The following is a 25,086-nucleotide window of genomic DNA, read 5'->3' on the forward strand; positions in this document are numbered from 1 at the left end:
TAACGTTGCAAATTCTGAACAACCTTCATCATCAAAGCACGCGTTCTTATACATTCTCAAAGGCAGCGTAACACGGAAACACTTAACTCACTTCTTATTGGTTACCTTGAGGAGAAAGTCTTATAAGGAGATGGGGTCTTACTTCTCCTTTTGTTACAGGTATGGACTACGTGTCATTAACGAACTTTATCTGAATCTTGTGGTTTGGACTTTTGATATAGGGACATTGGCTAGAACATCTTGTAGTTAGAGGCTGATGACATTTCCTTTAAGCAGACTTCTGACCCTTTTATGCCACGTCTTCATTCTTATATTTTTAATCCATATTTTATTCTACTTTAGTTCAAATCCCTAGCGCTGTGTAACGGAGTGAGCTCTCGTTACTTGTCCTAGTTCCTGCCAACCCAGCAGTTCAAAGGCATGTAAAAATGCAAATAGAAAAAACAGGAACCATCTTTGGTGGGAAGGTACCAGTGTTCTGTGCGCCTTCAGCATTTTAGTCATGTCAGCCACATGACCACGGAGATGTCTTCGGACAGCGCTGGTTACTTGGCTTTGAAATGGAGATAAGCACCGCCCCCTAGAGTCAGGAACGACTAGCACATATCTAGTGAAATTTTACCTTTAAATAAATAAAAATGAAATAAATAAAATTGTTGAGGAAAACTCCAAATGCGGAAGTAGTTAGAAGAAGCTTCATAGCTTCAAATTCCCTGAAAGATTGTTTTTCATCATCAGGAATGAATGATGAGTATAAACATGCCCGTAGTGCATCATAGAACAATGGTGCATCAGAGCTTCCAACTGTTCACTTTTTTTCTTACTGTATTCTCTGTAAAACAACATTGTTAGATAGTCAGAGTTGTTTTGTAGGGAGTTGTTATATGTTCCTTTAAAAATGATAGTAGACATTGCATGGATCAAAAATCTTCACTCTCAGGTCTATGACCTAGTTCTTTAGAAAACCAGTCTTTGCATACTGGCAGAGCATGGGAGAATCAGATACATTTTTGTTTTAACATGGATGAATATAAATTTGTAAGCATGGGTACAATATGCTTTTCCTCCCTTTTCTCTGCATTCAAGGTTTCCAGGACAAAGTCTCCTTGTTTGAAGAAGCTGGTGTATGACAGGCATAGTAAATAGTCAGCAGAAATAAGTCAACAAATGCTCAAGTAAGGCAGATGGATATTGAAAGAGCGGCTGCATAAAATAATAAACATTACAAATGCCTTAGCGTTTTATCCTTTTCTCTGAAAATGTTACAAATAAATGTTTTTGCAACAGAACAAGCACAGTCCTTGTCTATTCTAATTGTGCTTCACTTCACTTGAAAATAATCTCAGCTAGACCAAGAGGAAAGCAGTTTTAATAGATGCAGAGGAATATATTGTCAAAGGCTGTTTGCATTTTATAAACAGAATTTGGACATCTCAAGATTCCTTATTTTCCTAGCTATCAATATTAGCAGATTTTAATATTTAAATACATCTGGAAAATATACTTATATTTTCATCTGTGTGTCTATTTGATTGAAGTTCCATTTTGAGGCATATTTTCCAAAGTTCAAATATGTAAAAAATGCAAGCTGAATTAGCAAGTATATTAAAATCAGATATTATATTGGAATATCATCCCTGCAGAAATTATATTGGCTCCCATGCTGACACTCTTTTTTAAGGTCCAGAAAAATCAATGGGTCTGAGGAACCCAGAGTGGGATGGAGCCCATTAAATAGTTCATCTGACTGTATGTTGTTGCTGGGATGGGTGGATGGGTTATTGTTTTTATACTGGGTTTTTACTGTTTGTAAAGAAATGTGTTGCTAGCTAGCACTTGATAAAATAATCATGTAGGCTTGGAAAATTTATTCAAATACTGATGTGATGTGTTTCTACCTACAATAAACAGAAATTGAGCAATATGTCATGTATTGCTGTTCATCTGAGATTGTATTTATTTACTTTTAAGAACTGGTAAGGACCAGATGATTTTTTACTATGTCTTAATATATAAAACCATAGAACCCCAAAAAGGTGTACTTTATTTTTCACATGACTATAAATGAAATTACAGCAATCCAATCCATCTGGGAGAAAAAGTAAAAACTGGAAAAGTAAATTGCAGAGAAGATTAGGGGGGAGGGGCAGATGAAAAGTTAAACATTCTTCTGCTTCCCATTTGCTCTCTCAAGTGCTTCAGTTCCTTGCATTTGCCTTATTTAACATACAATCAATAGTATTACATAAAATCATGATGAATGACTGACATCAGGGTATGACTGGAATAGTAGTGGAGAGTTACAAATAAATCATTGATGGCCATTTCACCTGAGCATTAAGGTATTTCTTATTCATTATACTAAAATAGTTTTACCAATTTCCAATGTTTATGAATTCTTGTTCAAAAAATATAGCCAAAAGTCTTTTAGATATATGCAATTCATAGTGCAACTACTTTAAAATACAACAGTTAAATGAGAGGTATAAATGGTTGTAAATTTTTCAATAGTGAAATCAGTTTGTAAAGTGTCTATCTTCTGTATTACAATGTGGTATTTTTAGGAAGATTTTACATTTAAATAGAAGCAAACTTATAAAAAACCAAATGAGATAAAATAAATTAATACTTTATATAATCTAAGAGCAGTCAATTCACAGCTCAAATATATATTCTTTATTTTTTTAATTTTTAGATGATGTTTTAATCTTAGACTCCATACATCAATCTATTTTAAATGTTAGCATTCTACTTGTCACCAATTCATCTTTTTAAACATTAATGTAAAATAGAAGCCGATTGTATTTTGTTCTCTCAGGTTTAACATTGCATATAGCACATAGCTATGATCAAGTATTATCATTAGTCTCATTTGAATAGTTTTCTTGGTGCAACACTTTGTACAATCTACTCATATATCAATTGAAATTGGAAAACAAAATATGAAGCATCTGTCAAAAATAGTGTTACCTCACTGATGAAATGTTACATTTGAGCAAAGTGCATGCATCCTTCTCCATTCATCTCTCTATACAATCCCAAATCTTTTCTGGCAATTGGGAACCCACAGGGCTGGAGATGAAAAAGTAAGAGAAACCAAAAAAAGGTGTGCCCTACCAGTTGAAATCTATTTGTATGATTATCACTGGTTATCACAAACATAAAAGTTTATAAAGATCCATCTAAGTAAAGAATTTCTTCTCTTCCTAAAAGCTGTGCTTAAACTCCAATCTAGGCTTCATTTTTGCTTTGTGAAAGACCCATTTTGCCTTCATATGTTCCTATTGTTTGCTTTTTGTTTACGGCGATGAGCTTCAATCTCTCGTTGGAAGACCAGCAGGCCTAGCTGGTCATGAGAAGCTTCATTCATAGCTTTAGACTGGATGCACATCTTGTATTGTTCTGGTGTCAGCTCATCTAAGCAATGCTTTTCATGCCAGAGGTGGAAAAGTCCCCTGACTGGTGTTCTGATAACCATGAGGTTGCTGTGAAGGTATTTACGGTACAGTTGTACATCTTCTCCTCCCCATCCTTTAATGTCAAGATCAAACCCTCCTAATGAGAAAAGAGAGAATGGCAGCATTTACAATAAATAGAAAGATGAAGTAGGCTTTGATTGGAAAAGAACTTCAGATTTGGGAAAGTCATTTTGCCTGGAGGCATTCATGAGTAGACAAGCATAGATGAAATATGCACTACAATATCACAACACAAGTTCCATCTCTTGCATACTTGTATGTTTTGTGGCAATAAAGTGGGAAAGGACAGAGCTTGTGTCATGCTGCCACAATGTATTTTTCACCACTTTGGCACCATTGTGGTTTGTATGCCTGTGTTCTGCCTGCTGCAATTATTTCAATGATTTAAAATCCAAGAACAGGCAGTTTTTGCTTTCCAAACACTCATTCAGCATCTATTCAAAGTTATAATAACACTGACAAACAAGCCTTCAAAGTTCAAATCAGCACATTATCCATGAGGTCACTTGAATGCAATTCAAGTGCTTGGCTATTGGCTTGCATTGATGGCTGCAAGGATTACAGTTCACTAATGATTGTTATTTGTGATCTTTGCAGTTGGCTTTTGACAAGCAAAGGCAATGGGGAAGTCAGCAGGAAGTTGTGAGTTATAGTCACATGACATCATGCTTAATGACTGTGCCACTTAGTGACTGAATCAGAAGTCCATATTGCCATTGGTGAGTGAAGGCTACCAGTATTAACAAAACCATCATGTTTTATCAGCCCCCAATATCACCCATATCTCTCTCTTTATTGTTTCAAGGTTAAAAGCAAATAAGGACATTATTTTGTTTTGAAATATATCTTTGTTGGTTTCTTAGTCCATGTGTACACATTTAGCAGAAGTTCACATTTCCTCACATTTTAGTCACACAAAAGAATTTCATGTTGTTGTTAATATACTATTTAGAACAAGTAATCAAAGTGGACTTGTTTTTTTGCCATACTGAAAAAATAATATTCCATTACATATTTGAATGTTTGCTTTGAAACAACAATAAATAACCCAACAGAAAAACTGAATTAAGTACTGGAAGAGACCACAGGAACATTATACTCTGAGTAAACATTGATTGGTTAGCAATTCTTAAGCAACTTACAAAAAAGCTACTCTGAATAAAGAGGAAGTTTAGAGATAAATTTGCAAAATCTTTAAATAAAATATTTAAATAAATAAAACAAAATCTTTAAATAAAATTTAAAATCTTTAAATAAAATCCATCAGTTCATAGAACAGCTATGTTCCTAGGATGTTAAAACGAGTACTCAAACTACTTCAGAGATGCAAATATGTTTAGAAAGTTTCCAAACCACTGAGTCAATTTCACAAGTAGCTGACAATATAGAGGAGTCAATTCTAATTTTAGAATATAAATCTGACACCAATTTTTATTATGATGGTTTAAATAGAAGCCTCCCAACACAATTCAAAGAGGAAGCCCAGTATTTAATTCTACACATAATTAGGGTGGTGAGGATTCCCTTCGCTCAGAAATGGAAAAATAAATTGATACCAAGCGAAGGTAAAATAATAAGAAAGATTATGGACTGTGCCGAAATGGACAAATTAACAAAAGAAATCCAGGGAAAAGAAGAAACAGAATATTATCAGATATGGGAAAAATGGTATAGGTGGATTGAGGAAAGAAACAAGGATCAATGAAAGAAGGCAAAAAAGCCCAAAAATAGATGTTGAGAATTAACACACACACACACACACACACACACACACACACAAACACACACAAACACACACATGAGAGTCTAAACTTATTAGAGGTAATCACCCAATATATCAGATAGATGAGTAAAATAAGAGGGTTAAAAATGGTGTAACTCAAATGAAATATATTAGAAGGGGAAATAGCATAATGAGATTTGTACAGATTTGAATCTGCTATTAGAAGGAACAGGAAGTTCCAATGTACTGTGTAAATGTAGTGTACATCTAAATTCTGTGTGTGTGTATTTTGTATATTTGTAAATAAAAAAATAAAAAAATTAAACAAAAAGAAAGAAAGAAGAGCTCCAAGAAAATTTGCAACTTTTAAAAGGAAAAGTTTTGGACTTTTTCCTCATGAATATTAACAAGGTTGAGAAATCCTTGAGAAAAAGAGAAGTTTATAACTACTTGATAAACATTCCAGAAAAGAAAAAGATGTTGTTTCATGAAGACAAGAAATGACTTAAACTTAAAAAGTGAATTGGAATTATCATATTTTTCGGAGTATAAGACACACTGGAGTATAAGACACACCAAGGTTTTGAAGAGGCAAATTTTTAAAAAGTAGGTATGTAGATAGATAGAGAGGGAGAGAAAGAGAGAGTAATACAATAGGTAGGTAGGGAGAGAGTGTGAGTAGTTAGGTAGGTAGGTAGATAAAGGGATAGAGAGAGAAATAGAGAGAGAAAAAGAAATACAGTAGGTAGGTAGGGGGAGTGTGTGTGTGTGTTTGTGTGTAGGTAGGTAGGTAGGTAGGTAGGTCGAGGGATAGAGAGAGAGAAATAGAAAGAGTTAGAGAGAGAAATATAGTAGATAGATAAGGGGAGAGAGTAGATAGGTAGGTAGATGTTTCCAGGTGTATTTATACATGTGCTGGAGAAGGAATCTGCAGCACGTAAGACTTTGTTTCTGCTGGAACAGCACTTGATCAATGTAATTCTCATCAATCAGTTAAAGAGCTTTCCAAAAAGAAAAAAAAAAGTTTTTGCATTCAGCAAACCTCCCCAAAACGGTCCGTTTTTCGTGAAAATGGGTCCGTTTTTTTGTCAAAAAAATTGCATGCATAGCCTTCTGGAAGCTATAGAGTGCTGCTGAGGGCTGGGGGCCTGTTTTTTTGTTCATTTCTGCCCTCCCCAGCCCCCAGGAGCTCTCTGAAAGCCTCCATAAGGCTATGCATGGCCATTTTGGTGAAGGGATGGGGCTTCAGGAGGCAAAAAATGCTGTATTCAGTGTATAAGATACACCCAGATTTTCAGCCTCTTTTTGAGGTGTGTATTATACTCAAAAAAATACAGTAGGCTGGATTTTCATCCGTGTGATATTTTTAATTGAGTCTTAATCTAAAATTTGAAAATGAATTTTCCTTAATATATAATGCTTAAGTATCAAGTTTGTAAAATATTATTGAAAGTGTGTGTGAAAATATCTATGTTAAGAGAAAGTTAAAGAAAAGATGTGTTAGTTTAAAAAAACCTAGAGCTTTAAAAAGGATGTATACAAGAAAAAATATGATTCTATGAGAGTAACTTGGAGAGAGCAATCTAAATTTAATGAGTTAAATGAAGTTAGTTGGAATTTTATTGGTCTGAAAATGAACTTTAAAGTATGCTAAGTGGAAGTTAAAAAAAGATGTATTAGAATGTTTTAATTTTAGAATTTTTATTAAAGAAAAACTTAGCGTTTAAAAATTGATGATCTTCCCTTTTAAAAAGGGGAAAATATTTTCCCCTTTAAGTTTAAAGAATCTGAAAGAATTTCAGTGAATTTTGTTAATATAAATGGTGATAATTTATAAAGATTATTAAATGCAAAAAGAAATATATATATATATATTATTTCACCAGCAAGGAAGATAAAGCAGTAACGGTTAAATTGATTGTTCTATTCAAAGAGGATAATATATTTATGTTTTTTATTTGAATATCACTTCTGATTTTGTGCTTATGATGAAAAAAATGAAACTTTCACTTTGTCAATTAAATAGATTTGTTGTTATAGGCTAGCTATATACTAATGTGCAAAAGTAAAAAGTTGAGGTTGAAACGTTGCTATCTTGTACTGTGCTAAAGAGTCAAAAGTCAACAATATAGCAGTAGACTTATATACAGCTTCATAGGGCTTTCAGCCCTCTCTAAGCGGTTTACAGAGAGTCAGCATATTGCCCCCAACAATCTGGGTCCTCATTTTACCCACCTCGGAAGGATGGAAGGCTGAGTCAACCCTGAGCCGGTGAGATTTGAACTGCTGAACTGCTGATCTAGCAGTAGCCTGCAGTGCTGCATTTAACCACTGCGCCACCTTGGCTCACCTTTTTCTTTCTTCCCAGTACCCCATATTTTATTTTCCCCTTTCTATCGTCTTAATTTCTTATTTTTATTTGTATTTTATACATTGATAAAACAATAAAAGTTATATGTAAAAGAAGCAGTGTCTTACCAATATTGATGTAATCAGAACGAAATTGACAAGTCATTCCATACCCAAAGTCTCTCCAAAATCCTGCCTCTTTTTTTATAACCTGGAAAAAACAAGATATGTTTTAGCTTCAATTAAATAATCCCTTTTGATTTAATTCTTATTTTTGGCCCAGTGCAAATCTGCAGTGGATTTCCTAATCAATGAGAGGCATATTCTTTAAGTTTTTACACTCCTTGTGTTGCCAGTAAAGATTTATAAAAATGAAAATTGCTTTATCTAGAGACATTTTCTCATTATTTTTCAGTTTTTTTCTCTCTTACTGGAGAAATAATAAAGGGATTTTAGCATTGTAATGAATGTCAGTGGTTTTCTGGCATCCTTTTCTGCATTGCCACCATTAGATAAATATAGAAAAGATCACTTTTTCTTCAGATGTTCCAGAATGTGATTTCTTTTTTAATTTCTTAAAAATTACACTGGCAATTAAAGCATACCTCTTCAGTATTACACCTATATTGTTTTGGAGGGAAATTCTGTCTAAGGAAGTGAGCTGCATTTGACAATTTGAAATAATACTCACTGGAGCTAAACTCAAGGCCATCTAACTGATCATTCTCAGACTTCAACTCTCAGAAATCTTTGCATCCTAACTAGTGCATATTGCATATCCTAAGATGTGATGTAAAAAAGAAATAGCATAAAGCTTTAGAGTATTCAAATGTAATCTAACATTATGTATTTATTTATCCCTGTATAAAGCTCCCTACCCAAAGTGACACTCTTTTTATTGTTACATTTCTAAGTTATATAAATAATAGAGATAGTAAATGAATAACTGCAAATCTGTTAGATTTTATTTTCTTAGAACCATTTTCATTAAAATGAAAAAAGAATGAAGGGAAAAATAAAAAGCCTGGTTTTCTATAATTTAAAATAATAATAGTAGTATATCATACTATTTAATTTTTAAACAATGAGTTAAACCAGTAGTTCCCAAACTTTTTCAGTCCACCGCCCCTTGGTGCTACAAACTGATCCTCAGTGCCCCCCACCCAGTGGTGGAATTCAAATTTTTGTACTACCGGTTCTGTGGTTGTGGCTTGGTGGGCATGGCTGGTCATGTGACTGGGCAGTTTGTATGACAGAAGGAAGATAGTAACAGTAAAATTCAAAACTGTAACAATTAATTGCACATTTATTCAAAATCCAATTTAAAAACCTTTTTAGTTAATGTCAATTCAACAAAATTGTTGAACATGATCCAGTGATACCAGGTCTTCAAAGTCTGATAGTCATTTATCAAGAATCTTAATAACTAGTAACTTAGTAAACTCAGTAAAATTTAGTAACTATTTCACTGTTCTTTGTAGATGATAATTCCTGTGTAGATATTGAAAGAAGTAATCTCAGTAAGGTATTATCACAAAGCACAAAACTGCAACAGATATCATTAAGATATCATAATTAAGATTACACAAAAAGATGTTCTTGAAAGAAATCCAAAATGTAGAATAAACACTTTTGTCTTTTATCTAAAGTGGTCTATTTTGTGGGCATGGCTTGGCGGTCATGTGACCGGTGGGAGTGGCCAACTTGTAAAATGTGGTGAAATTCATTTAACAATGCTCTTGCTTAGCAACCAAAATTTTGGGCTCAATTGTGATTATAAGCTCTCTTTCTTTTTCTTTCTATCTTTCTTCCTTCTTTCTTTCTTATATCTCTTTCCCTCTTTCTTTCCTTTCTTTTTCTTCCTTCTGTCCATTCTTTCTTTCTTGTGTGTCTCTCTCTCTTTTCTTCCTCTCTTCCTTCCTTCCTTTGTTCCTTATTTCTTTCTTGTCTGTTTCCCCCACTTACTTTCTTTCCTTCTTTCTCTTTGGCTCTCTCTCTCTTTGTCTCTCTTTTCTCTCTCTCCCCCTCTTCCTTCCTTTTATTCTCTCTTACTCTTTCTCTTCCCCCCCTCTCCCCCCCACTCTCCCAGACATACCTTCCAGTTGGCAAAGCCTCATTTTTCCTGCCACCTGCAGCTCTGGAGGAGGGATGAAGGGAAGCGAGTCCCAGGCCTCATCACTGCCTCCTTCCTCGAGAGCTGGGGACGGCCAGCCTCTCCCATCACTGCACCCTTCACTCGCCTTTCACCCAGAGGATCTGCCAGTGGGGTGCTTGCCATTTCATCTCCCAAGAGAAGCTCGGGAGAGACATGCAAACGGCCGTAACTCGAGGCTCCTGAGGAGGATGCTGGACACCAGGGGTGGCAGTGGCGCCCTTTGCTGCTCTTCTGCTGCTCCCGGTAATGCAGGCTTCTTGGAGAGCATTAAGTTGCAGGCGCACCGATTCCAGCAGCTGCATTTTCCCTTGAAATTTGCTGTCCCGGCAATCCGAAGGGGACAATCTCCCAGCGGCATCTCAGGCGCTCCCACCCTTAGCCGTGAGGGAGTGAGGACGGCTGGGTGCAGTTTGTCACCTCCCGGCTCCCCTCAGATCATCGAGGGGCCTCGCACGCCTGTTCACTCACATGGCCTGCGTGTTTCCAGCAGAAATGGGAAGTGTGGGGATCTTAATGTAGTAGGGTGGGGGAAGCTGGAGCGGGAGGTTAAATAAACAAATTTGGCTTCGCTTCCTCGCGCTACAAGAGAGAAAGGTGCCTGAGACACTCCTAGGAGAATGTCCCCTTCAGATTGCTGGAACAGCAAGTTTCAAGGCAAAACCCACCTTCCTTGCGCAGCAAGAGAGAAAGTTGCCCAAGACGCTGCTGGGAAAATGTCCTCTTTGGGTTGTCCCCTTACCGTCCCTCTGCTGCTCCCCTTGCCTCTTTGTGCCCCCCTAAATCATCCCACCGCCCCCCAGGGACCGGTACTGCCTATTTTGGGAACCACTGAGTTAAACCTATATTATATAAATACGGAAATAAAAGGTATACATGTATTACAGTATCATTTTAAAATATAATAATAGAGACTCTGTTCAGACAAGTATTTTAAAAAACAATAAAATAATTGCATGACCAATAAAACATATACCAATTATTTATTTCTAATTAATGGTCCAAAGATTTTTAAAATGGTGCTATTAAGACAAGTCTTCTGCATAATCAACAAGAATGGGTGGCCATCACTAGGAAAAAAAACCCACCAGTCTCTGCTGCTTTTTGATTTAGAATTTAGATTATTTACCTTAAAGAGAAGCTAATAAGTGTATTTGCTGGCAGTAATCTTAAAATACTGGCAAGATCATATGGGCAAGCATTATTTAAAAAATATTGTATGTTTTTTTCTATATTCACGTGTTACCCAGAATCCACTGTAGTTGGGTGGTCACTACATTTGAACAAATAAAAATAAACTTGCATAGAATTGAAGGGACGTGATGGTTCAGTGACTAAGACGCTAAGCTCGTTGATCAGAAGGTTGGCAGTTTAGCAGTTTGAATCCCTAGCACGGCTTAATAGAATGAGCTCCTGTTACTTGTCCCAGCTTCTGCCAACCTAACAGTTTGAAGCATGTAAAAAAGCAAGTAGAAAAATAGGAACCACCTTGGTGGGAAGGCAACAGTGTTCCCTGAGCCTTTGGCATTTAGTCATGCTGACCACATGACCACAGTCATGTTCGGCCAGCACTGGCTCTTCAGCTTTGAAATGGAGATGAGCACCGCCCTCTAGAGTCAGGAATGACTAGCACATATATCTAAGGGCAATCTTTACCTTATAGAATTGATATATTATGTCTGGATTATCAGCTGCCAGTAAACTTCTTTAAGCAGATCCATTTCCAAAAAATCTAAGTTTCCAGACCAGTGACGTGCGGTGAGGTTTATGGTTGGTGAGGCAGTCCTCTCCCCCGACATCCCGCTGACTAAAGCACTTTCTTTCACCCGTGACAGAGCTCAGGCGGGCGAAAGAAAGTGCTTTAGGCTCAGGCGGATGAAAGAAAGTGTTTTAATCAGTGGGGTGTCGCAGGAGAGGAGAGAATGCCTGAGCATTGCATTTATTAAAGAAAAAAAGGAAATTTGAAGGAAAAAAGGGAGCGTGGGGTGGGGGGCATCAGAAACGGAGAAAAGAGGAGGAGGAATGAGTGCGACCCTGCAGTTTTAAACAGAATGACAGAGTTGAAGCCTCTAAAAAATGCGCCCTCCACTATAAGGCAGGAGAACTGCGTGCCTCAACTACCTCAGGATTTTTTAGGCTTTTAACCCTCGCTTAACTCTGCTCGAGCCTCAAAAGTCAGACTAGATGAGGCATGCAGTTCTCATGCCTCATAGTAGAGGGCATTTTTTAGAGGCTTTTTAGAGTTATTCAGTGTGGCAGCAGCTAGCTAGCCTAACCTCAGCACTCGCCTTTTCCCATTTACATTTTTTTCCTTTTTATGATTGACAGTGGTAAAGCTGTGCCTTCCCTGCCTCCCCTGATTGCACGTCACTGTTCCAGACTGTCTTAAAAGAGCCTTATGCATAATGTATTCAAAAGGTCTCTTTTCCAAGTACACGCATGTTTGAGATTCCAATCTCATTCCTAAAGTAAATTTGCAGTTACACTATTAACTCAGAATAAAAAAAGGCTCCAGCTAATACTGTTGAGTTTTAAAGAATTTTCAATCTGTGGATTTGGTTGAACAACCAATTACCTACCAGCTGTTGTTTTAAGGGTGGAATGGAATCACGATGTCCATATATTAGACTTGGGTTGTACTGGCTGAAAAGAACAGGATAGAATACTTTCTTTCCTAGAAATAAAAGTTGGAAAAAATATGGTCATTTTCTGCTAAATCTGCTCTTGAATATTTTGAAGAAGGTAGATTTCAGAGTAATGAGTAGATGTAGAAACAAATTAAAGAGGGTTCTAGCTTTTGCAGCAGATCTCCCACATGCATATATACACAAAGTCCCACAGTCCTTAACATTAAATTTTCATCCATATTTAGGTGTTATGCCTTAGCTTGCTGTATTTCCAGAATGGATTTATGGGATTGGGATTTTCCTCAAAGGTGCTTTTTCAAAAGTTAACTGGATTGTTTTTTCCTTGAGGAAGAAATAAACACTTCATTTGTCATCCAAGAAGCTTAATCAGTTGTGATGGTGGGGGGATGGAAAGATAGGTACTCACAATTGTGTCTGAATGGTGGTGGGATGGAAGCATCAGTTCTGACCGGATATTGGGGGCACGGGGAAGGGGGAGATGGAATGATTGTATTTCTTTCCAGTCATTGTTAGCACTCTCTGAGAGCTCTTGATGCCACTTGGGAGTTTATCTATGCCCTTAGGGTCACTTGAATTAAAGTGCAATTGATTGTGGAATCTTCTGGGAACTGCTACAAGGTTTGCAATGTAGACTGGAGATAAATGGTGTCTAATTCCTCCCCCTTTGTTGAGAGAGGACTGCTCAATGTTAACATAAATGGCCTCTTTTATTCCTCTTTGAAACCAATGATCCTCCTATCCAAAATGTGGATTTCACTATATTCAAAAGTGACCTTTAATGGACTGCTGAATTTTGTCCTTATGGGTTTGATTTCCTATGTTGTACCATGCGCTTGTGAAGTGGTTTTTTTTCCTTCATCAATATAGAGATGGCACATGTCTCACTGTATTGTATTGCACATATCACATCACACTCAATTTGTGTCAAGATTTTTCTATCTTTGGGGTAGATAAGCTTCTGCCTTAGTGCATTCTTGGGTGAAAGTGTACATGTGAGTTGTACATGTGTGTTGAAAATTCCCCTGAGCTTTTCAGATATTCCTGCAATGTATGGTTTGACAACATTGCTACATTTATCGTTCTATTGTAATGGAGGAGCTCCTGCTGGATTTTTTTCTGGATTTGGGCTTATTTTCTAATTTAGTTTTCAGACAGACCTAGGAAATGTTTCAAAGAAAAAAGGAAACATGGACTCAGTTGTTTGATTTAAAAAAATGAAAATCATCTGAGGGGAACTTTCCAAATTGTATCTCAAAATTTGATGTTCATGGATTTCAGATCTTTGCCTATTTACCTGGATCAGCAGGTACAGATTTTTCTTTAACTGTTTCACTCAGAAACAGTGACTGAATCACTCAGAATGACTTCCATCCTCCCTCATTATTACAATGATTCGTGGCACGACAAAACCGCGCTCCACTAAAGTGCGCCCGATTAAACCGCGTTGCTGATATCAGCAGGACGACAACAGCGACCGCGGAGAAAAAAGGGCGCTTTAAATAGCGCTTTGAAAGCAAGCCGATTCAAGTTAAGGTAAGGGTTAGGTTTAGGGTTAGGTTAAGGGTTAGGGTTAGGTTAAGGGTTAGGGTTAGGTTTAGGGTTAGGTTAAGGGTTAGGATTAGGTTTAGCGTTAGGTTAAGGGTTAGGTTTAGGTTTAGGGTTAGGGTTAGGTTTAGGGGGGTTAGGTTTAGGGGTTAATTTTAGCTTTAGTGTTTACAGCGTGCTTTTTTCGTCACGCTGTGATGACGTCAGCTACTCGGTTTCGTCGAGCGCGCTTTAGTCGAACGCGGTTTTGTGGTGGAACCCAATGATTATCATATTTATAGGGAAGAATTCTTTCCATGATCATTACAGAAGATGGCTATATACATTGTCTATTTTTTGAAATGTATACAGGATAAATTAGCTGAGCTTTCAGATATTTACAGCTTTGCTAGAGGGAGCTGGCAGACTTCTGAAGGAATATATGTATGAAGTATCTTCAATAATAACAAACTGCTTGTGGTGCAAATTAAATTTCTGTCCATCATATCATGATTGAATGACTGTACCTGGTTGTGTGTTTAATCTACATGTGTTCAGGAATTCCGTTGTGAAATATATATCCACATCACAGAAAAAAAGGACAACATTGGTTCCTTTCCAAAATCTTGCACCCACGTCCAGACCTTTCCCCCTGGAGAACACTTCATCCAGCTGAATAAATGTGTAATTTATGAAATTTGCTGATCTGTAAAGAAAAATTATATTTAAGTTTTATCTGCCTTTCACTAGTTATCATTTGTACACATTTTTTTTATTTTAAGAAAAACAGAGTCTTAATGATTAATACATTTATCATGACTGACTCTTACATGCAGGAAAGAAAATTCTCCATCTAATGGCTTGGGCCTTCATTTAGCTCTATTGTATGCTGCCCAAAGTCACTTATTTATGAGACACGCAGCTATATAAATTGATTTAATAAATAAATACAATAAAAAGAAATGCTTTACCGTGATATATTAGCTGTTTTTTTTATGCCACATTTTAATTTATAGTAAGCAACAAGCTCTGTTAGTTGCCAAAATTTCCTCTTGAACTGCCTCAGTAACATCCAGTTGAAGGAAAAAATGATCAAATCAACTGGCTATTGAAATATGGTGTTTGGAGCCAGACTCTAGAGCAATCAAGTGAAATCTGTATAGGTTGTTTGTTCCTGTTGATTTCAATAGATCTAATCTAACAATGGTTTAGTGTGGACTCATGCAATTATTACTGGAAAAAGTAGATGGGCTTAAGAATTTATTGAAAAATCTGTTGTATAATCTGCGGTATAATGGAAGCTCTATAATATAGAGATAAATCAATAGGACAGCTTGCCACCTTGTGGCTGTTCCAAGACAAAGAAAAAAGAGATAATACCCTTTAAATTAAAAACATTAACTGGACAATGTATTTTGCTGAAAATAGATGAAGGGATATGGTTCTTTGCAGATTCTAATTAATGTTAGAGGAGAAAATAAAGCTAATTAAGATTTTATTCTTGTCAGTGCAGGATAAATTATCTGAATGATGATGGTTTGTCAGTAACAATTTTGAGAAGAATTTTGCTTCTAGCATTTCCAGTATTGTTTAAGGATACTTCTAAGCCCACACAGATTGTTCAGTAGTACTTTTCTGTTCAGAGGTGATTAAAATTACAAGGCAAAATTTTCAGCCAAACAACAATAGGACTTTCAGATTATTCTGAGATTTGCCACTTCGTTTTTAAAAATGTTAACCATTAATGAGAAGAGTAGAATCAGGAAATCCATCTTTTCATTTTCTTTTGGTACTAAATTAAAAATGACATTAAGTCAAATATTTTTCTCACTTGGATATGTTTTCTAGGATTCCTTTGACTTTGCTCATTTGTTCACTTCCAAAGTACACTACAGTCAAGTGAATTCGTCCATCTTGCCGCATAGCCACCTCTCTAAAATAAATATCAAGTGAAGGATAAGCATATTTTCTTAAAACTTTAATTTGGAACTCCTTATATATTCACACTGCACCTTACCTTCATTCATTGACTTATCTTTATCTGTACCCACAAATCAGATATATAAGGCATTTTGAGGTTGACTGTTCTGATCCCATAATGGTTTATTAGCAACCTGGAACACCTGTTCTCACCAAAATATTCCAACGTTGATACTGCTAATTTCAAACTTATAGCAATTTTGTGTGCGTGCCTTTGAATCTATGTTAAATCCTGGCAAGTGCCTAAACAAGGTCCTGCAGTTTCTTGGCAAGATTTCAGAAGTGGTTTGCTATTGCCAGCTTCTAAGGGCTGAAAGAGAGTGACTTCCCAAGTTCACCTAGCTGGCTTTGTGCTGAAGGAAGGACAAAATTCAGAATCTCCTGGTTTCTATTCCGCTGCTTTAACCACTGCATATTGGCTCTCTATAAAATGTGGTCGAACCTAAAAATCAATGTTTTAACTTTCATTTTCATGGTCAGATTTTTTTCAGCAACACACACCATCTATTTATTTAAACATTTCATGAAATATTAATAGGGCTTTTAAAATCTCAGTGAATCTGTCTGCATAGATCACTGAGTAGCTGCAGACCACTATTTTCAGCATTTGAACTGTGATTTACTCTGATATTTACGTTTTTCCTTGCAAATCTGCCCCTGTATGCCTGCAGTCTTAATGCAAATTGTTAAACAGATTCTTGAAGTCTGCTCCGCAAATGGAGAAAGCCAGTATAGTGGAAGCCCAATGGTGAGAGGCCAAACCTACTTCTCCCTTTAATTTTTAAACCATAATTAGACCTATGTGCTCCATTTTCACATACAGTATTAAACTGTGGTGTATTTAGATATAATTCAAAAAGGCACCAGCGACTGGGTTGGCACATTGTACTAAGCCATATATCATGGCAACCAAATTACAATGAGCCGAGGTCATATACATGTTAAGGCAAACCAAACAAATCACATTACATGAATCAGACAAAGAACTGTCTAACAGCACTTTGGAATGCACAGGGTCTCTCCTTGAAGGTTTATTTATTTCTTATTTCCAATTAGACACTGCCTAGTTTCAATTAACTCTGGGAGGCAGAGAGCATAAACAATAGAATAACACAACATAACAAATATACAATTCGGAAAAAAAGCGTATCGATACAGAGAATGTTTTACACTAAGATTAAGTCCAAAATGTTAACCAATAATGTAGTTTGCTACAAGAAAAAAAATATTGGTTAATTACACACTATCATGTTGTTGTCTACTCTTACCTACATCAGATAAATATATCACATTAATATTCTTTTTTAATCTAATATTACAAAATAAATCTCTGAAACACAAACTCTAGGTACATTGCCCTACAACTTCTCATCTGCCATAAAGGGGTACAGCAGCAATGATACCAACCTGAAATTGTGCATAAATTGTTGAAACTTGCTGACCCTTTTTGCCAGTGGCACAATGACATTAATAAGAGTGTGGGCCATGTTGAGATTTTCATTTGCAACATTCATGATGGGGCCAAATGGTCTGAACAGAACAATGCGCTTGAATTCATGTTCTTTGTCTCCTTTGAATATCAACTCATATAGTGTGCCTTTATCTCTTTCAGTCCGGCGAATGCCTGTTAGAAAAGAGAAGGCAATCATCAACTAGAATTTATAAAGCGGTAAAAACATTTTTATATATAATTATCCTGATTTTATTTCTGTAATTTTAGCAGTAGGCATTTATAATTTTTTATTTTGTGAATTCCTTAGAAAAATAAGAAATTCAAGATATTTGGAAATCATGTATTACTACAAATTATCTACTGCTCTCAGTGGCTTATTAGAAAATGTAATACTAGCAAAATATTATGAACACTCTTTTGAGGACAGAAATACATGCAGCCACATTATCAGGGGTGGGTTTCTCGCCCCGTTCCAATCGGTTCGGTTGGAACGGGGCCGGCGGTGTCCTCGTGCACGCGCGCAGCGCATGCATGCGTACTAGCATCTGTGCGATGCTCCAGCTGCTCCTGGAGGATTGCGCAGGCACTGTATGCGTCCTGCGCATGCATGGAAGCGCAGAACTCGTCAAAACCGGGTAAGCAACGCGGGCGGGCCCTTCGCCGTTCCCGGAAGTTACTTACTTCCGGGTTCGCCGACCAACCAGTTTGCGGCGGTCCCCGCGACCAACCGGTTCGCGGGGACCGCCGCGAACTGGTTGAAACCCACCGCTGGATATTATCTTCATTTAAGATATCCCACCCACAATTTCTTCATTCACTTTTAAGTGATTTCCCAGAAAACACACCTTCTATGAAATCAGAGATGGAGTATATTCGATGATTAATGCTATTGTTACTCTTTGGCCTATTTAAAATCTCCAGCCCTGACTCAATAGCTTCTGCCAATTCATTCCTCTTGTCCTTGCGCACAGGCTTCTCCTCAGGATGACGTAAAAGTCCCATCTCAAGCTGATAAATTTTTTGTTGGGTGAAGCTCTCAAAGGGCACTGCAGCATATTCGGTTGGTAGCTTGATGCCAGTATGTATTTCTGCTTTGTCAATCTGGGAATGGAGGAATTGCAGCAGGGCTTTCTGGGACTTGTCAGAGTTTCCTAGGTCTTGTCTAACCCCCCGTTTGTCAGTATCTTGACATTGCATATTCTTCAGTGGTTCACTCCTTTCCTGAAGCTTATCTTTCAGCTCAGCAATTTGCTTTTTTAGGCTATTTATATGGTCCCAATAATATTCTTCTCCTTTTTGTAGGATTGCCTGATATTCCTCTTTTCCTGTTGGGCTGTCAACTCTGAGGAATGCAGATAGCTGATGGTTACTCCTTGGAGTGCAAGTCAACATGTAGAACACAGATGCTGCACAGCAGAGGAACACAAGTATAACTACTATTCGAGACAGCCATTTTATTATCCCACGACGAACCATCATCTGCTAAGCAGCTGGTGATACCCACATTCCTGTAACAGACTGAAATTTTCTGCCAACTTTTTAGAAGTCAGTTCAGAAGTTATACACATTGATAGAACAGTTTTTTGACTGATTAATTTCAGTATAACATGCATATAATATGTGACAACTGGATAATATTGCAAGGTCATTTATCAGTACTAAAACCTTCATTGAAAGACCAATGTTGGCATTCGAAGGATATCTGTTGATCCTGGATAAAAATTGATAGTTGCCCACAGCAGAGAGAGAGAATGATCTGAAAGCCAAGCAAAGATGTATTGGATTAATTCCCATGTGAAGACGCTTCATCTTCAGAAGAAGCAATCATTGAATGGTGTGATTGATTCACATCTATTTGCCTACAACATACAGATCTGACAATCAAGAGATTCTTATTTACCTAGATTTTAAGATAACTGACTTCATATCTAAAGGACTACTGGAGGAATTTATAATCTCCTAGTTTCTAGCTTGATACCTTGAGTACAACAACGAACTGGCTGTCCAGTTTACAATTAATAATGATAACAGTGAGGATATCCTTTCCTTCTTTAAATAAAACCCACTGATGTACTTATAAAAGAACAATTGGCTTCTGTGTTTTATTTTTTATTTTCCCCTCCTCCTAGGCTCTTATCTACTGTAGTTTTTAAGTAAAACCCTTGCATGTAGCTCCATGACATGACAGTTGTGCTAAAACTCATTTCCCACCTTTGTCTTATTTTGGTTTGTTATTCATCTTAGAAAAGTAATGAAAACCATTGTTTTAACACTCAAAATCATGCCTTGAATAATGAGTATTCTGAATTCAGTCTATGAAATCTCTACTTAAAAGGGCCTTTTAAGGCATTTGGAAGGAGAAAGTGCTCTAATTCAGCTGAGGTCACTTTCATGTTATCCTCTCCAATTTTTCAGCTCTTTGCATGCTAATTATCATGTTTTGTAATGAATAGTGACCTGCCCCTTTTATCTGTTTTAGCAATAATCTCTTTCTATATTTTCTAGGAATATTTGGAACATTTTTTTGTATGAGTATACATTTTATGCATTTTTTCCCCAAAAATGTGTGATCTGTTTCAATGTCTTGAATAAGACTTATGTCAAAATACTGTATATTTCTTATAAAATAAAATACAATTTTTTTTGCAACAGTTAGAAAGAACCGTTTAACTTTTCTCCATCCTCTATAAGTGCCAATAGCATGCTAACTTTTCATGTTTTATATACAGTATCAACCATATGCCCATGCTTTTAGTATCCCTAGAGTGCAATAGCTGCTGGTTGTATCTATTTATTGAACAATGTCAACATGACTACGACATACATCTGCATCTACGTACTTCATTTTGCAAATTATGCAATTGATACCACTCATAAAACCAGGGTACCTATGAAAGGAGTCCTACAAGTATAAACTAAACTCTAAACTGTACCTCACCAATTTATTTGATACAGTATTTGTTTTTGAAAGCAAAAATTTAAAAAAAGCAAAAAGGCTAACAAATTTCTCAAACATAAACTGCCAAAAGTTACCAAAAAAACCTACACCTTCATATATATTCAAGTTCTAATTCAGATTACCTTTCCTTTCCAGACATTTTCTGATTTCAATCTCAATCAGGTGATTATTAAAGACACATGCAACATCAAGTGCTTCTCAAGTTTTGTGAATATTTTCACAATTCATCTTCTATTAGTTGATGATACTGATGTATTGTAGATTATATATTTCAATTAAAATTCCCATATACTGACTTTTATCCAAAGTTTCTTTCTTTTTTTCATTTACTGCAGCACTTTTATTTTCCTTTCACAATGAAGTGTTGGGCATTACAATTCTCAACTTTTGGATGACTTACAAATTTTGGTTTTCTACTGTCATATGAAAACATTAAGGCAACATATAAAAATGTTACATAAATTAAAACTGATGATTAAATTTACAGGTGTCAGTTCCAACATTGGAGCAACTCAAGTTGAAAAATGTTTTGCCCAGTGATGTCTCGCTGGGACAAAGGTGAGCAAGGAAAGAAAAACAGGTTCATAAGGCTTGGACACAATACATTTCCAATCCTGTTGGGAGCAGTGGCAAGACAAAAATGGCCATCCTTTTCACAAACTCTTGCCAGCCTCAACAATAAAGATCTAGAATTCTTAGCGCTTTGTGTAGTGAAGTGTGGTCTTTTGCTACCCTGTACAGATCTATGCTCAGAGCCAGTGATGTGCGGTGAGGTTTATGGCTGGTGAGGCACTGACACAATTTTTTTTAGACTTGTGGACTTCAACTCCCAGAATTCCACAGCCAGGCATGCTCAGTTCCGATTTAAAGTGACAGCATTTGTTTTTCTCCTTTGCAAAATAAGTTTCCTTCTTTCTTTTTCTTCTCCTTTCCCCCCTCCATCCTCCCTTTCTCCCTCCCCCCTCTCAAACACACACACACAGACAGAAGTTGGATTGAACTATCTCTCCTACCCCCTTCCCTCTCTCACTAAAACAAACTCTCTCTCAAACAAACAAACAAACACAAAGTTAGATTGGAGGGAGTCAGGGAGACCACAGGAGGAAGCAGAAAGCAAGTCAAAGAGTCATACTGGAGCATACACACTTTCCCCCAGCCCCGGAAGGATCCAGCCCAGCTTCACTGATTACAGGTTTGAAAAGACAATGTGGCTCTGCCTGCAATCAAACTACATTTGAGGAGGGAGAGCACTTCCCTCCAGCCTTTGCCTAAAGCCCCGCACCAGGAGGATGAAGTTTGAATTCCTCCCCCTCCCTCCGACCCACACGTACCTTTTCCAGCTGTTTCAGAGAGGATTTCAACTCTGCTCTTGCCTGTCATCATGAAAAGAAAAAAAAAGATGTAAAAGGAAAAAGGCAAGAGCTGAGGTCAGGCTGAGCTAGTTGCTGCCAGAGTCACCGTGGATGACTCTGCTTAACTGTTTAAATATGCCTCTTAAAAAGCACTCTCTGCAGGAGGCAGCAGGAGAACGACGTTCCTCATCTACGTCAGGAATTTTTAGGCTTTTAATCCTTGCTTAACTCTATAAAAAGATGCCATTGCTCTGAATCATATTGGATTTTAAATTGACCCATCAGACCTTCGACATCGATGCAATAAACCAACTTGTCTTCCTGGGCAAAGTAAGGAACGAACTTTTCATGATGTCTGAACTATGAAGATGACACTCCTGGCAACAATAAATTCCTGCTTTTCAGTCTTTATCCAGGTAACTCAGCGGCATCTTTGGGAAGATTGAAGTCTCTTACCAAATCATTCATCTCCTCCTGAAAAAACAATTTTGGTCTTGTATCATCTTCAAAGTCAGAACTTGGTTCGTCATCTGGTTCAGGTATGACTTCGCCTTCATTGGAGCTAGGTATCTCTTCCAAGGTAGCAGGGAGCTTGGGTATTGGTATATCTGTGCTATGGGGGATGGAACGAATTGCTGAGTGAAGATTGGGGTATGAAATGGAATGCTTCCATTTGGAATTAAACCCTTTTACATCAGTATGACTGTTACCATATGAATCCCATAACGGAAAGATTTTTCTTACCCTTGAACCAGTTTCAGAGGTCCTCAACACATCGTTTGCACACTTTATGAGGTGCCCAAACTTTATCTTGATCTCCAATTTTTAGTCCAAAGTATGCAAAGTATACTTTTTTCACAAAGTCTGTAATATTCTGCTATTGCTTCAACACTGTATATTCACCGCAGATGAAACAGAAACTGTCTGGCAAATTACACTTTTGTGGAGCCATAACATAACGGTTGAAGAATGACGAGCTAAAATGAATTGCAATGAAAAAATGTGAACAGCCTAGAACAGTGGTAGTTAACCTGGTCTTTACCGCCCACTAGTGGGCGTTCCAGCTTTCATGGTGGGCGGTAGGGATTTTGTCCGATACTGAAGCACTTTCCTTTTTCTAATTTAATTGACTTTTAAAAAAATTTTCATAGCATTATTTAAACATTTTCATTAGGTTTTCATAAAATCACCATTACTGTGGAACCGGTGGGTGGGTTAGAAAATTTTACTACTAACAGAGATACAAAATTTTACTACTAACAGAGATACAAAAGTGGGCGGTAGGCATAAAAAGGTTGACTACCCCTGGCCTATAACCAAGAACCTGATGATGATCCATGCACAAATGTGACATGCAGGAGACAGCAGCTCTGTGACTGTACACGAGACATCAAAGTGCTGGCCACCCCCCCTGCATTGACCGGAGATGCTACTATCTGCCCTGTGTCTCCCTCCCACTGGATTCTTCAGGAAAGATTAATCCCTTCTACCATTAGAAGCACAGACTTAAAACTTGCTTAGTTTATTTATATATTGCTGACCATCAGATTTACAATGCTATATTTTTTTACATAACTCGGACAAACCCTTTAAGGTTTTTTTGGCATTTTATATCTTAAATGCACTTATGTGATTCCTATAGTTTGTTTAAAATCATATATATATATATATTATAGTGTCACAACCCCTGGTAAGCCCCAATTATGGGAGGAAGCTAACTGCTTCCAACATCTGTCAATCGGCTCATCACAAGAGTCCATCACAACAGAAACCCAATATTTTTACTGTTGCCTTTTGTTACAAATAAAAACACCAATATATATATATAGCTTGAAATAGATCTATACTAGTCTCCCTTTATTTATTTATCAGCACAAATTAAAAAAAACACACAAATATAACAAAAGGCAACAGTAAAAATATTGGGTTTCTGTCGTGATGGACTCTTGTGACGAGCCGATTGACAGATGTTGGAAGCAGTTAGCTTCCTCCCATAATAGCTTGAAATAGATCTATACTAGTCTCCCTTTATTTATTTATCAGCACAAATTAAAAAAAACACACAAATATAACAAAAGGCAACAGTAAAAATATTGGGTTTCTGTCGTGATGGACTCTTGTGACGAGCCGATTGACAGATGTTGGAAGCAGTTAGCTTCCTCCCATAATTGGGGCTTACCAGGGGTTGTGACACTAATATATACCTTCTTCCCTGGCTTCAGCATATATATATATGTTTTCTGAGGTTTTCGCGGGTGTTAGTATGTAGGTCTCTAGTTGTTCGGGTTTTCTCCCGCGTAGAATTGGAGATGTCTTGGCGACGTTTTGACGAAGTCTCATTCGTCATCTTCAGGCTGCTTCAGGCTTAGTGTTTCCAGGAGTAGTGTGAGATCTCGGCTGTTTCTTCCTTTTAACTGCCAGTGGGGGTTTGAACTGATTGGGTGGGGGCTTGGCTGTGTCTTGATTGGGTGGAGGTGTATCCTTATTTGGTGGAGGTGTGTTCTGTTCTGATTGTTTGGGGGATTGTGTTTCATGTAGGGATAGGAGGGGTTTTAAAGAGGCTAATTGTGCTTTTGCAGTCTGGCTTCTGGTTCTGGGTCGTGCCTCCTCATCAGTTTGTGTTTTTGTCTGTTTTCTTTGTGGATGTTTGGTGGTGATATTCTGTGTGGCTATTGTGGGTGTAGGCCTGGTGTCATTCATCATGTTCGGGACTCGTTTGTCAATAAGGGCAGGCTTCTAAAAGGCTGGCAGGTGGGAGGTATCGTCCCGCCTGTTCATGCTGTGTGGGCGTTTTTCTGTTTCAATTGCTTCTCTGATTATTCGGTTGTTGAAATGTTCGGCCTTGGCGATAGTTCTAGTTTTATTGAAATTAATTTTATGTCCTGTGGCTTTAAGGTGTTGGACCAGGGAAGAAGTTGGTTCCTCTTTTTTGATTGCGTTTTTGTGTTCTTCAATGCGTGCACTTATTCTTCTGTTGGTTTGTCCGATGTATGTGGTAGGGCAGGTGGTGCATGGGATTTCATATACTCCTTGATTTTTTAACTCAATTTTGTCTTTGGGGTTTCTTAGGATGGTGGATATTTTTCGGTCTGTGCAGAATGCTGTCTTGATGTTGTGTTTGCGGAGGATTTTGCTGATTCTGTCTGTGGTGCCCTTTATGTATGGGAGGAGGGCTTTTCCGTTTTCTTGTTCTCTGTCCTGGACTTTAGTGGGGGTTTCTTTTTGGATTAGGTTGGTGATCTTATTTCTTTGGAATCCATTGGATGTCAGTACGTTAGTGAGAGTGTGTAGTTCGGTTTTTAGGTGTTGTTCATCAGCTAGGCGTTTTGTTCTGGAGATGAGTGTCTTGGCTACGGAATTGATCTGGGCTGGGTGGTGGTGTGAGAGTGCGTGCAGATAGCGGTTGGTGTGTGTTTTCTTCTGGTAGATGGTGTGTCCTAGGGAGCCGTTAGATTTCCTGTAGACTA

At 37.4% G+C, this 25,086-nt stretch overlaps 1 protein-coding gene across 1 annotated transcript; it reads right to left on the minus strand.

The window, feature by feature from the left end:
• Nucleotides 1-3,271: 3,271 nt before the first annotated feature.
• On the minus strand, nucleotides 3,272-18,787 carry CSGALNACT1 (chondroitin sulfate N-acetylgalactosaminyltransferase 1). Its single transcript, XM_032235908.1, has 7 exons — nucleotides 18,154-18,787; nucleotides 17,263-17,479; nucleotides 15,707-15,808; nucleotides 14,403-14,581; nucleotides 12,283-12,377; nucleotides 7,681-7,762; nucleotides 3,272-3,555 (listed from the first exon to the last, which is right to left on the minus strand). The coding sequence occupies exons 1-7, from the start codon at nucleotides 18,785-18,787 to the stop codon at nucleotides 3,272-3,274; spliced, it is 1,593 nt and encodes a 530-aa protein (XP_032091799.1).
• Nucleotides 18,788-25,086: the final 6,299 nt, after the last annotated feature.

The sequence above is a fragment of the Thamnophis elegans genome, chromosome Z, assembly GCF_009769535.1.
Source record: "Thamnophis elegans isolate rThaEle1 chromosome Z, rThaEle1.pri, whole genome shotgun sequence".
In the NCBI taxonomy this organism is placed as follows: Eukaryota; Metazoa; Chordata; class Lepidosauria; order Squamata; family Colubridae; genus Thamnophis; species Thamnophis elegans.